The 13,238-nt window shown below is 30.6% G+C and overlaps 2 protein-coding genes across 3 annotated transcripts; one reads left to right on the top strand and one right to left on the bottom strand.

The window, feature by feature from the left end:
* Window positions 1-1,159: 1,159 nt before the first annotated feature.
* LOC113854805 lies at window positions 1,160-4,975 on the bottom strand. 2 transcript variants are annotated; one of them, XM_027486041.1, is made up of 6 exons: window positions 4,810-4,975; window positions 3,632-3,727; window positions 3,246-3,306; window positions 2,202-2,384; window positions 1,715-1,797; window positions 1,160-1,317 (listed from the first exon to the last, which is right to left on the bottom strand). In XM_027486041.1, exons 2-3 carry the CDS (start codon window positions 3,714-3,716, stop codon window positions 3,248-3,250), a joined length of 144 nt encoding a protein of 47 aa, XP_027341842.1. In that variant the 5' UTR covers window positions 3,717-3,727; window positions 4,810-4,975; the 3' UTR covers window positions 1,160-1,317; window positions 1,715-1,797; window positions 2,202-2,384; window positions 3,246-3,247. The 2 variants fall into 2 exon arrangements, with proteins under 2 accessions (XP_027341842.1, XP_027341841.1); XM_027486040.1 differs by lacking the exon at window positions 2,202-2,384.
* Window positions 4,976-7,291: 2,316 nt separating this feature from the next.
* Window positions 7,292-8,337, top strand: LOC113855183 (uncharacterized protein At4g22758). Its single transcript, XM_027486703.1, has 2 exons — window positions 7,292-7,909; window positions 7,996-8,337. Exons 1-2 carry the CDS (start codon window positions 7,678-7,680, stop codon window positions 8,190-8,192), a joined length of 429 nt encoding a protein of 142 aa, XP_027342504.1. The 5' UTR covers window positions 7,292-7,677; the 3' UTR covers window positions 8,193-8,337.
* The last annotated feature ends 4,901 nt before the right edge of the window (window positions 8,338-13,238 follow it).

Below are 13,238 nucleotides of genomic sequence, written 5' to 3' on the forward strand. Positions count from 1 at the left end.
GAATTATATAAAAATAAAACAAAACAATATGAATGATTCATTTAAAATAATTTGAATTTAAAACGTTAATAATTAAAAGTTAAAGAAGATATGTATTATCTTAAGAAAAAATTAAAATATACTTCTAAATGTCCGAATCTTTTAAATCATTTAATACAAGTGGATTGAATAATTACTTCAAATTGACATTTTAAACTCATTTCTATTATTTGCACTATTAAAATTTGACATCATATATAACACACACAAAAGCCTCAACTGTACTAAATTTGTTTATTGTTTAGCAGCAAATTAAAATAAAAGTGTGATTAAATGTTAAAAATAGTATTAAATAGAGCAAAAACAAAAAGGGACAGGGCAAGGGTTTAAGCACCTCTCTCTCTCTCTCTCTCTATCTCTATCTCTCTCTCTCGGGTCTAGAAGCGCCTCTTCTGGAAACCCCAACAAAGACGGGCCTCTCCCTCTTTGTTTGGGTGGGGTCCCCTAGCCTCCTTTGTGTGGATTCTCGTTCTCGCCCTTTATAAGGAATCTTTACCTCATATTTAGTAGTTATTTTTCTCTCCTTTGTGAAAGTTCCTTTCCCCTATCGTCACCTCCTATCCGTCATCAATCTCTTCGCCTTCATCCCCTTGTCATAATTTCTTTCACGTCACATTTGTTCTTGTACTTAACTTTGTGCATCGAAAGAAGCAAAAAAGAAAAAAAAACATTTTATTTCCTTCTGCTTTTTCAATGTTTCCTTTTAAAGAGAGACAATGAATTTAAGTCTTGATTTTGTTGCTTTTCAATGCTTTTATGATTATTAAACTATATTTATATTTGAGCAGTCGTACATGTTCTTTTTTATGTATTTATTGTGTATTACCGGATATAATCTCATTATTTAATGTAAGTGTCAAATATTTTAATATACGAACTTAAAAAAAAAAAAGACTTCAATTTTTGGGTAAATCTGAACCAAAGATCCAACACCATAGCTTAAAATACACAGCTACATAACAAGAGAAATGTTATATCAATTTATAATATTTAATATTTTACAAATCTAAAGAAATATTAATTTTTATTAATAATTAAAAACATTTAGATGTTTTAGAATAATTTTTGTAACAATTTGTTATTACCATGGTGTAATTCATGTCTAACAGAGAGGTTTGCATTCATCTCCACATAGGAATTTGCAGCGCCCCTTTCCCAGCTTATAAGGTAGCATCTAGCCGTCCACACTTGCCAGTGGTGACTGACTTGTGTGGATGCCGAATGGAAATCGGTGGTGTCAGAAGCGACGTGGCTTTGTTACCACTACGTTGTCCTATCCTGCAGGTGAAAGTAACTCTGAGCTGTGAACCATCCAAGTGCGTATTTTAGAAGGAAAAAAATTATATTTTATCTATAAATTAAAAATATGTAATATTTATAAACATACAAAATTTATATTATTTTATTATTTTATTTTATTTAAAATTTAATATTAAAAAGAATGCCCCTTTTTCCATCCCCTCCATAGAAAAAACCCAACAATCCAAAATATCCAATGACGATTACATCAACTTCAGAGAATCAAATGCCCAAGGGGAATGCACCCCTAGCAAAACAATCGGTGTAGGTAGGGGAAACACCTCAAAAAATACATCCGGAGGAAGCGGCGTAACGGCAGCACATTATCATTGTAGATCAGGGATAACGATTTTCTTTTTCCAAGAGAGAAATTTACCTGGCAGATTGATGTCTTTTAACCAAGACAATGATGCCTCCACCACAGGGGGCAAATTCGCACGGTGAAATTGATCCTGCATACTAGAACAACAAAAGAAATAAACATAATTAGTATGCGCCCAATTTGGAGGGTACGATACTGTTGCAATCTCCTGCATTTTCTGCAACGTTACCCAAAATTAAACTCCTCAAACTACAATAACCGTTAGAAAACATTTTGGTTTAGCTTGGGAACCAGCGGAGCAACATTGAAATAAAAGTAAAATACAACAGAAAATAATGAGCAGAGAAGGCAGAGAAAAACGATAATAAAATAAAGTCTCCGATCTCTAAATATTTGATTACAAACCTCCCCGCCCCACCCTCGATGAAACCTTTAGAGGAGCTCACATTTTCAGCAGTTCTAAACACGTAGTCGCGAACAATCCCGATGATTGTTACAATCTAAAATAAATTTTCAAATAAAATTCAGGGCGGTGTATAACTGGAGGGAGAAGCGCTATTTTTTGGTAGCTTAAAGAAATTCCTTGTCAGCCCATATCAAACTGCTACAAGCTATTCCCTAGTTAGTTATCCCAAACACCCGGCTGCAACTAATTTAAATCCCTAGGTAACTATCTACATTGGCATCTTCCCGTGAGAATGACTTTGCTTCTCAGCGAACATACCTGACATTAAAAATTAAATATACACTTTAGAAAGGAAAAAAAGCTCAAATTGATTCTTTGAATTGCAATATGCACAGAGATTCCCTTGCAATTGCAGGATATAAATTATAAAAGAAATAAGGACCCCTTTCCACGCCCGTTCGGTTTCAGGTTTATAAAACTTCACAGTATTGTTGAAGAAACTAGCAAAATGTTGATAAATGCTAAGATTGCAATATATGTTGCTTCAGCAATAGATTAATTGAGGATGTTTAGCATTGGCATTCTAAATGTAATTTTATTATCAGGTAGTGGGAATATTGTCTCTAAAGAGACTTACATATTCAGAATTGGAAACAGGAGCTAGATCGGATGCAAAAATATAAAGGCGTCTCAGGATCTAGGACTTCTTCAAAATTTGCATATATAAAATGTTATTCATACAATTACTTGGTATATACACCTAGTAAGAGATAGGAAAAGAAGAAAGAGAATTGAAAGACGTAATAGGTGATGTGATGTAATTAGAAGAGAGAAACAGATGAAAATAAGTGGATGCAATGCAGGTAAAAAATGCACTACTCTGAAAAAAATATGTTCAGAGTGAGTTTCAGTTTACAAGAATCTGTTAATGAATGCATTGGTGAACAGGTGGAAAAATGTCAAGAGTGTGCAGTTCGCTAGCTGCATTTAAATATTTTTTGCAGTAAATAATACATACTCCAAATCAACAAAATAATTTCAATCAAAATTAGCAGATTGAATTAAGCATAAATATCACTATAATCAGGTGAACTACATGCAGGACATATGTTAAGAAAGAGCCCAATGCCATTTATGCCACTAATTAAAAGGTGGATGAGAAGGGAGGAAATGCAATACCTTTAGAAGAACTCAGTAATATATCGTAGTACAAACCACATCAACACTATCACCAAAATATCTGTAAAAGTTTAGGAACTCTAAAGCAGTACCAAGACAGAAAGAAATGATAACATGTGAATTCAAGAAGTTCCTCAACTTTTTATCAAATATCTTTTAACATGGTTTCAGGTGTCTTTCCAAACAAGAGACACCTAAAGTACCATTGTTCAGACTACCTTAGAAGTACAGAACAAACAGTATATAACAAATGATGAATCTCAAATTCAAATTTCGAAGGAATCGCCTCAGAAAAACTAGAAATGATAAATTTTTTGTATTTTATACAAAGGAAAAGACATATAAAGGGGTAAAAATCCACGTAGAAGGAATGCAATAAAGGATACTGAAAGTACAACGCTCCCACCAATCCAACATATAAAGCCCAAAAGTCACGTTGTAAAGGTAGATCTTGCGCTGAACCCAATTCATATCTTCCAAAGCTGCGATTTATTTTTGTTTTTTTTGTCAGAATAAAGATATATGGTATTCCTGCCTTAATATATGAATTGCACAAAATGCACCGTTGGCATACAACATCTTTGAAAATTGTTCTCATGAGTTAGTTATTTTTTTGTCTCCAGGTTCATTCCCTATCAGTACCATTTCTTATATGAAGAGGGAAATAATTTTATGAACACCCTCAAGTAGTGCACTACAACTACTTCAGTGCTGCACTTATCCAAGTTTAATAGTTTAATCATAAAATACAATACCTGTACATATAAAATTGTCCACTATAAACCAAACAAAAAGTCCACAAATAACCGTTAAATTTACATTTTCAAAAATGCCTTTTGCTAGAACTTTCCGAAGAGCAGCATCTCCATCTTTTTCATGAGATGCTTTAATTTCCTTTATTTTGTAGCATAGTTATCAATCTTGGATAGCATCTAGCCACAAAAACATTGTAGTGGTTTAGTGCGCAGCTAAGAATTTGCTCAAGCTTCAACTTCTCATACAGAATTGATGAGAAATATTGAATCTGCAACTGCACAAACAAACGTGTAAAAGTTATCCAATCATTTCGAAAAGAATTTAATAAAATGCACCTAAATTTTCATTCTTGCAATCTAGTTTGGAACCTGACCAACTACAAAGTTAGGATAACATTCTTAGCAATTATAGACCAGCACAAATAAATAAAGGAATTGATACTGTTTTAAAAACATATGCACCTATGCCACACAGAATGGGAAGCATTGTAAACCGCTGAAATCCTACATCTAATACAGATTTGGAGAATAAGCATCAACGGGATTCTCGTAGAATAGTCTCATGAGGAGCTGGGGATTAAGGGATTCAAGGCTTGGGGTTCGTATGAAAAGCAATGAGAAAAGCTTAAAGAATGCACGTGAATCATTTTTCCGCAATGAATAAGAAGAATGCGTGATTACTGAATGAAACAGAATTAAAACACGAATGAAGAACATGGATAATTAAAGGTAGAAAGGAAAATTGAGACACAGATTCGACAACAAACAACAATCAAATTCAAAAAGACGAGAGGGGAATATAAATATACCTAAATTAATTTTTTGCGAACTCCCGGTGAAGAACAGGACGAGCACGATGAAGGAGAGCGTGAGGTAGGGTTTGAACGGATCCAAATCCAATCTACAATTGGAAATTTGTAAATGAAGTCGGTGTGGATCATTTATGGTCCGATCCGATCGTAGAAAAACTTGCGGTTTAGACGAAATCGTATTGAAAATAATATCATCATCCAAATTTAATTTTATAATTTGGAATTTGATGGTTTTTTAATATATATATATATATATATATATATATGTATGTATATATATAATTTAATTGTTCTAGTTAATCAATGAATAAAAATCATCAAATTTAATATTAATGAAATTTTAAATCAATTAGTTACAAATATATATTTATACAATAATAAAATAAAATGGTATCGTAAATTATAATTTAATTTAATTTAATTTAAAACTTAAAATAATCGTTGTTTTATCTCTTTATTTTATTATATTAAAATAAAAAAAACAACGATTTATTTAATTTAATTTAATTTAATTTAAAACTTAAAATATTCGTTGTTTTATCTCTTTATTTTATTATTTTACAAATATTTTTGCGCAATCCTACGTCGTATAACTCATCTTAAATAAATTCTTAATTGAGCAATGTTTATAAATGTAACATGATCTATTTTCACGAGCTTTTCATAATTTTCTCCGGTATAGAAATAGTTAACTACGGAAAAAAAGGAGTTAAAAGTAAAAGAAATATGTTTATTGAAATATATTATCCACTAAGACTGCATAAATAAATTAACATTATTCAAATATTATTTACATGAATAAGATTAAAAAAATTAAAATTTATACATAATTTAAAATAATAATATATTTATATTTTTCTTGATTTATGATCAATATAAATAATTAAATGTATTTTTATGCTTTATTAAGAATCATTTCACTTTTAATAGTCTGTTATTTTATAAACTTATAAAAAAACAATTATAAGAAATGTTTGATTGATATTTTATTTTTGAATTAATTTTGAAATATGTTTTTTTCAACTTTGATAAATATATTATATAGTCATCAACTTAGCTTTGGGCCTTATAGCTTCATCATGTTTTAACTGTTGTTTATTATGCCTTTTTTTTTTTTCTGTAAACACAGCTTGTTTGGACAAGTATATAGACAAACTTTTCACAGATTTTAAAGATATTGTGAGATGGTAAAATTTCTTAGCTGTAAAGGAATTGCACAAAATATATTTAAATATGCTTCCGCTCTGTTAGAAAACTGTATTTTGTTTCGTTCCACTGTTGCTTCTTTGACTTTGAACCCGTTCTTCCAACCTAAAGAATCTGTAGGTTGGATAAATACAATAGTGTTAAATTAAAAGACAATTAATTTGATTACAGACAAAAAAGCATCTAGGGTCCCCTAAAAAAATGGTGTTAGATAGTTCTTTTTCTTTCAACTTTAATTCAAGTAACTAACCTTTGTCACATATTTGTCCATTATTACCAAAACATGTTTTGCAGGACAAATAGATTTGAAATATCACAAATAAAGAAACAAAACAAATATATTTCTTTGTATGCTAAATAATTAGAAGCTGCAATGTTCGAGTTGCCCACATCTATGTGTATGAAAAAAGGGTAACATATCCATATATGGGGAAAAGGGAAACTGCAAGTAACCCATTGGCATTGCATTCCCATTCTTCTCTAAAAAGTTAGCATTGCTTGGAGTGGGCTTCTGTTAATGGTAAAGGCATCTTACTGAGATAATTCTATAGCGTCTCTATTGATATCTGATGTCATTTTCAAAGGAAGTTAATTAGGTTTATAAATAAATTCCCATATTTGCAGCCCGCTACAAAAACAAAGACTTGAATGAATTTGTAAATCGTTTTTTATGTAAAAAAAAAATCCTAAAAAGTGAATAAATTTTATTTACTTTTTTCTTTGGTACATAAATATATCCTGATTTGATAATTTACTCTCTTAAACTTAATCAGAATGGGAAAATTGAGTAAATAAATTTTGATGCGAGTAAAAAGAAACCAAATATGCGTAACTTACATTACTAAAATTTATAATCGTATTCATTCTTAAATTGTAAATAAAATCTCATATTCAATTTTGTAAATAAAAGAAAATCATTTAAAAAAAACTCTCATTATTTGTATTTAATATAATTTTAAAAATATGATTTAAGGTATAAAAAAAAACATAAGGTAAATAATTAAGAAAAAAATTGATAGGATTTTGTTTTACTGATGCTAATTGTAATTGACCTGAGCGGAATATTAAATTTCTAGATAAGAAGGTGCCGGAAAAATATAGAAGGCCTCAATCTGTATCTAAACATAGGCATCAGGCAGCGGAGAATTAATTTTACACGAGTTTTTGGTTGTAAGAGAGTATATTTAATGTGACGAGGTAAATAACCGATTCTAGAATTCATCAAAACCGAAACCACAAAGCAAAACCCTAATTATCCAAAGTCCTGATTCATGCCAACACACCTCACCCTTCCTATTTAAACACCCCTCTTTGCCTCTCACAACCCAACCCAAAACAAAACCAACCCTTCTCTTTCTCCAATTCCCAAACTCGTTGTGAATGGTAGAAACCCTAATTAGATTCGATTTAATGCGCTCCCTTTTGCCGTCGAGGGCGAGCGCGCTTCTCCTCCCTGTTCCCTCCACATTCGGTTCTTGCAAGCGTGCCTGGTACTACCGCTGCCTAGGCCTCGACCCCTGAACACCCCCTTCATTGATTCTCAAATCGGACCCAGATTCAGTTCCTTTGTTCTTGGGTCGTGCTTCCTTTTTTCATTATTTGTTTCCTCGATCGCTGCTTTTTTAATCTTTGTGTGGTTCATTTGGGGATTTTGAAACGATGTTGCTGAGCAAGCCCAAGAAGAATCAGAACGTCAACGCCAGAAGGCTCTTGATCAGCATCAATGTGCTGGGAAGCGCCGGCCCTATTCGCTTCGTCGTCAACGAGGAAGAGCTTGTGGCGGCGGTTATTGACACCGCCCTCAAATCATACGCGCGTGAGGGAAGGCTTCCCGTTCTGGGATCCGACATCGCTTCTTTCGCGCTTTATTGTCCACATCTCGGATCCGATGGTATTTTCATTTTCATTAATGATATTGTTTTATTATTACTCTTTGTGAAGGACTCGTTTTGAAATGTGTGTTCGATGGTGTTGTAGCTTTGAGTCCTTGGGATTCAATTGGATCACATGGGGCTAGGAATTTCATGCTGTGCAAGAAGCCACAGACATCAACGGGTGTAGCCGACGCGGATGGAACCGCGAGTGGGACTGGTGCTACGCTTTCCCGCAGAGGGAGTGGGAGCTGGAAGGCTTGGTTCAACAAGTCCCTCAACCTTAAGATTTCTTCCCATTGATTCATTCAATAAAACAATGGGGTAATTGAGAGTGCCTTTTGTGGTGTCGTCTATGCCACTTTCGTGTATTCCTTGGTTGTTTTTGTTTATGTTCTCGCTAGCAAGAGAACTCTCTTTAGGAGATTAATAATTAATAAACTTTTTCCTTTAAGATTTTGATTTCCATTGGTTAAATAAATTGCAGTTTTGGTTCCTCTCTGCCCTTTTATTTTATCACAATTAAGGCTGTGGATTTTGGCAAATATTCCAAGAATATTCCCCTTATACTGCTCTGAAACGTGAGTTTCATCCGTTGAACTTAATATAGAGTATGGCGCAAGTTTCATGGTTTGGAAATTCAAAATATATTGTAGTCAACAAAAACAATGCCACGTGTCTATCTTGGAGGGTCGAGGGTGCAGGATCATATATTATCAATACCAATTCCAATCAGTGATAGTGGGACGAATCGGTGTGCGAACATATTTTAATAATCCGATAATTATGGCAATAAAAATGCATTTGAGTTGTAACCTAGGGTAGGTAATTTTCGGGCCATTGGAGAAGATTTTTGGAAAAGTTACAATTTTTTATTTTGTGGAATTGGTTAAGCCCTGTTTGCATCTGATCTGGAAGCCATGAAACTTCAAATCTGGCTTCCCAAAGCAACTTCCCTAAGTTGCGGCAAAAGTAATTTAATACAAGTAGTGCAGGATTTAAATAGAGAAAAATTAGTCGAAGGGACAAAAATAAAATATAAAGACTAAAAATAAACTGATAGAAAAATATTATTTAGGGAATAGAAACTTTCATTAATGATGTTATAATATTCGCAAATGAAGACTAATTATAAAAATTAAATGTATATATTTCAAAATCAATTATGCCTAATACTAAATTGAGCGTAGTCATCAGTAGTCTGTTCATTGTTTTTCTTTGATGTTATATTCTAATGCCATCATAGTAGCGTGAAAAATATGGTGATATTTGGTGTGAGCCTTAGGCACAAGTATATTTTAAATTGGTTGTTGCTGAACCGAATATGAATACTCTGAATAGACAAAACATGGATCAATGTTTGTTTTTATCGAATTTATGTAATTCCAACTTGAGCACAGCCTGTAGCCTGCATGCATAGAGTGAGCTTCTTAGCGGCTTCTCTTGGACAGATTCTACTAGTAAACAGTTTTATGTTGTTTGCATTAATTTTGATATTTTATTTTGGTACGAGGTATTCGAAGATTTTGAGTGTGTCGAATTATATTTAGATATGGCATTAATTTATTTTACTAAATGTATTGTATTTAGTAAATAAGCTTATTTCATTTTGAGTATAATGTTTATGGAATCTTAGTTGAGGTTATGGTTATCTGTGAACTTGTAATTTATTTTTACCTTAAATTCTCTTTTATCCCCTCTTAATTCAAGACCTACTATTTGTTTATTTAAAAAAATTTCTTACCTTTACTTTTATAATACTCAGCTCTCCAAGTCAATAACTCTTTCTGACGAGTAAGAAGCAAAGCGAGTAAGATAGCAATCCAATAATTGCAATTGAAAGCAATCTGTTTTTTTTTACCTATATTTATTTATGTCTATGAACAAAAAGAAAGTTTATTTGAATGTATTATAAATATCTTCATTTACAATATTTTACATTTATTAACTAGTTTCAGTTAATTTTTTAAACAGTTTGAACTAAAATTTAAACTTTTTATCTTTGAGTTTGTTTAACAAGTAATATTCATAACAAACACGCCTTCTATTGACCTAATCTTGCCGAATCGATGACCGAATATGAGCGAGCTAGAAACTACTACATTGTCTTGGTTGTAGCATGAGGATGAGTCATGTGGAAAAAGGTGTTTATAAACACGTAGAAGGTGATAATTTCAAACCAGTCAAATCTGAATCGGTGCTGCAATTGATTGGCGCAAAGAAGAGAACAAAATTGTAAAGAAAAAAGAAAAGGAGAGATTGATAATTAAACGAAAAGATGATTTGAGAATCAAGAAAGTATTGATAATAAAATTGAGATGGAAAATGCAGAGTCACCGTCCTCTCTTCTAATTGAGAGTTGGGACGCAAGGGAAAGGTGGGGCAACGTGTCTGGTTATATGTTGCTATCAAAGTGAGTGCATGTGCGTGATTCCATTCCACTTGCACCACTACCATTCTTTTGCGGATGATGATACGCGAATCTTTCATTTGGACACCACTCTGAGGTGAAGGTGAAGGTGAAGGTGAAGGTGAGTGAGGCATGTTCTTCTCTTCTCTTTCCCCTGTGCACGTTACTTCATCTCCCAACATACGCTTGTCTTTAACTTGACATTAATGCCATTCAATTTTCACAACATGTTCTACAAAAATGAGTGAAACATGTGAGAAAATATTCATAATATCACTCAAAGACACCAAAAAAAAAGTTGTGAGAATATTATTATTTTTTTTAAAAATCTATAAACAAATTATAACATTCACTTAAGATTTATTTTATAATTTTTTAAATGATATTATCATATTTACAGGAATAGCAAAACTCTTCCTCTAAATATTTATGAAAAGATAATAATGTTTAAGCAGAATAAAATTATTATAGTCAATAAAATTTTTCTTCTTAATATTTAATATGATTATATTTACTGAAATTCCAATTCAAAATTATAAATTTAAATTTAATTAATTTTTTTCTTTAGTTTAAATTATGTGTAATTTTATTCCTTTACATAATTTTTTCAATCAATTAAGTGTCTTGACTATAAAAGTAAACAAATTTAATACTCCCTTAATTTTTTTTTTCTATTAAAAGTTTATCGTTATTTTGTACTCAATATTAATTTCATATCTAATCAAATTATTTAAGTTTTAACTAAATTTTTATAAGTCACTGCATGCCAATATATTATAAACTCTAGAATATTAAAATAAAGAATAGTAATTTAAAGATGTAAAGTAAGAAAATACAAAAAAAAAGACTAAGAGCACGTTTGATTTTCTTTTTCTGTTTTTAAAGATAAATTGTAATATAAATTTATAATATAATTTATTTTTAAAGCCAAAAAACTATTTTTAGAAGGAAAATCAAATATACCCTAAATGTATTTACTTTTGAATTAGACAAGCTTGATTAATTTTAAAAACTTAAAATCAAAATTACACGATACTTAAATCAAAGAGACCAAAAGTGTAATCAAATTTTATAAATAGTAATAAAAACTAACATTAAAATTGTATTACAATACACAGACGCATAATGAAATTATTAAAATTTTAATAATTAAAACATATAACTGCAATTAATCCTTAAAGTTCACACATTCACTCCTAATTTCATTTGTAATAATTAGTCACTTGTATTTAGATGCCATTATCTTGAAACAAATATATATATCGCATATTGTGTATGCTCAACTTGTGAGATTACTTTTTGTATTGTGTCGGCCCAAATGAACCTCCTATTGCAATATTCGTAATGGACACTGGTACCTTCATTCATAGGGATCAAATTATCAAAATCAAACAATAATAGCATGTGTTGACTAGTAAAAAGACAACAATAGCATGCGATACAGATTTAATCAAGTGAGAAACATGACTGGATATTTCGTATGTGTAGGGTCAAAGGAAAAGAAGGGTACGGTAAGCACATCCTTTGTACCTGATGCTTTTTTATGTCGTAATCTATGTACTTTTTCTGTATCTTCTGCAATCGTGTGTCGTTTTCTTCATCGATAAAGGCTCATCAGAAATTTTTTTGCGTCGAGCTCATCAGATATCCATGTTTACCCAAAATTAATATCTTTTATGGGTCCATGCAAACTCAAGTATATGTCGTCTACATTTGCTAGACAGGCACATTTACTCTAAGATAAATTCGTGTGTTTTCTAATATTTGTGAATAAACACAAAATGTAAATAATTCAATAACTATCCAAACCTATTTTATTATGAATTCTTTTTCTATTTTAAATTTTACTTGTGTTAACAAAATACCACTTTAATGATGATTTATAAAAGTTTTATTAAATATTGATTAATAATATAAATATATTAATAAAAAAATAAGGAATTTTAAATTTAGCTTACTATATATAACTTGTTAAAATGTATTACAAAATTGTCATCATAGAGTTGGTTGAGTAAAATATAATAAATGTCTTACAACTAATAAGTTTGTCTTTTTGGGATAAGGTAACTTTTAATTATTTATTGTATAGTAAAATTTATGAGAAAATATCTTAAATAAAAGTATAATTTTTTTAAAAATAAAGTGAATAGATACTTTTAAAAATATTTAAATTTAATTATTTATATATTATAATTATACAGTTTAAATTTATTATTTTTTATATATAAAAATGATATTCTCTTAATTGCAACTGCTGTATGTAAATAGAGAGTACCCTTACATAAGCGGTGAAAAGACGCAAGGGGAAATCGACGATTGAAGGAAGAAACGATCCCATCTTAAATATATTATTATTTTTTTCTGTATGACAGAAATTCCTTAATAAATTAGACTTTTGTGTTTCACATGCACATAACGTTGGCTTTCTTTTCTTTACGTCCAATTCAATGGCAACAGTGGGTTTTAGTTCAAACTATTAAAACTATAAAAATTACGTAAATTTATTTTTTATTTAATAATTAAAATATGTTTAAAATATTACATAATAGGATCTTAACAAGAAAAATACTAATAACACGTGATCTAACAAGAACTAAATTATTAAATAAAAATTATTAAACATTATAATTTTACGTGAATATCACTTTTTTATTTTGAAATTAATAATTTTCTCTTATATTTTTATAAATTTTGATAAACAATAAAAATATGTTAACATTGATCCGATTTGGATAAAGGGTGCTAAACGGCGGTGCACTGAATTCAGTAAATGGAGAGGCGCAAAATAGTGCGAGCCTCGTTTTGTTGGGCCACTACTTTTCTGCAACCCATGAGGTGGATACATAAAAGCATGGAGGGTTTTCGTTTTAAAAGGAAATTTTCTTATATTTTTTATATGTTAAATAATTGTTATTATTAAATGTATATAAATTAATAAT

The sequence above is a fragment of the Abrus precatorius genome, unplaced genomic scaffold (assembly GCF_003935025.1).
Source record: "Abrus precatorius isolate BTA unplaced genomic scaffold, Abrus_2018 Scaffold11, whole genome shotgun sequence".
Lineage (NCBI taxonomy): Eukaryota > Viridiplantae > Streptophyta > Magnoliopsida > Fabales > Fabaceae > Abrus > Abrus precatorius.

Coding starts and splice junctions, on each gene's coding strand:
- LOC113854805 (XM_027486040.1), bottom strand. CDS start 3,716: ATGAATTGGGTTCAGCGCAAGATCTACCTTTACAACGTGACTTTTGGG. Junction 3,307..3,631: donor GTGGGAGCGTTGTACTTTCA/GTATCCTTTATT, acceptor AAACTTTTACAG/ATATTTTGGTGATAGTGTTG.
- LOC113855183 (XM_027486703.1), top strand. CDS start 7,678: ATGTTGCTGAGCAAGCCCAAGAAGAATCAGAACGTCAACGCCAGAAGG. Junction 7,910..7,995: donor TCCACATCTCGGATCCGATG/GTATTTTCATTT, acceptor ATGGTGTTGTAG/CTTTGAGTCCTTGGGATTCA.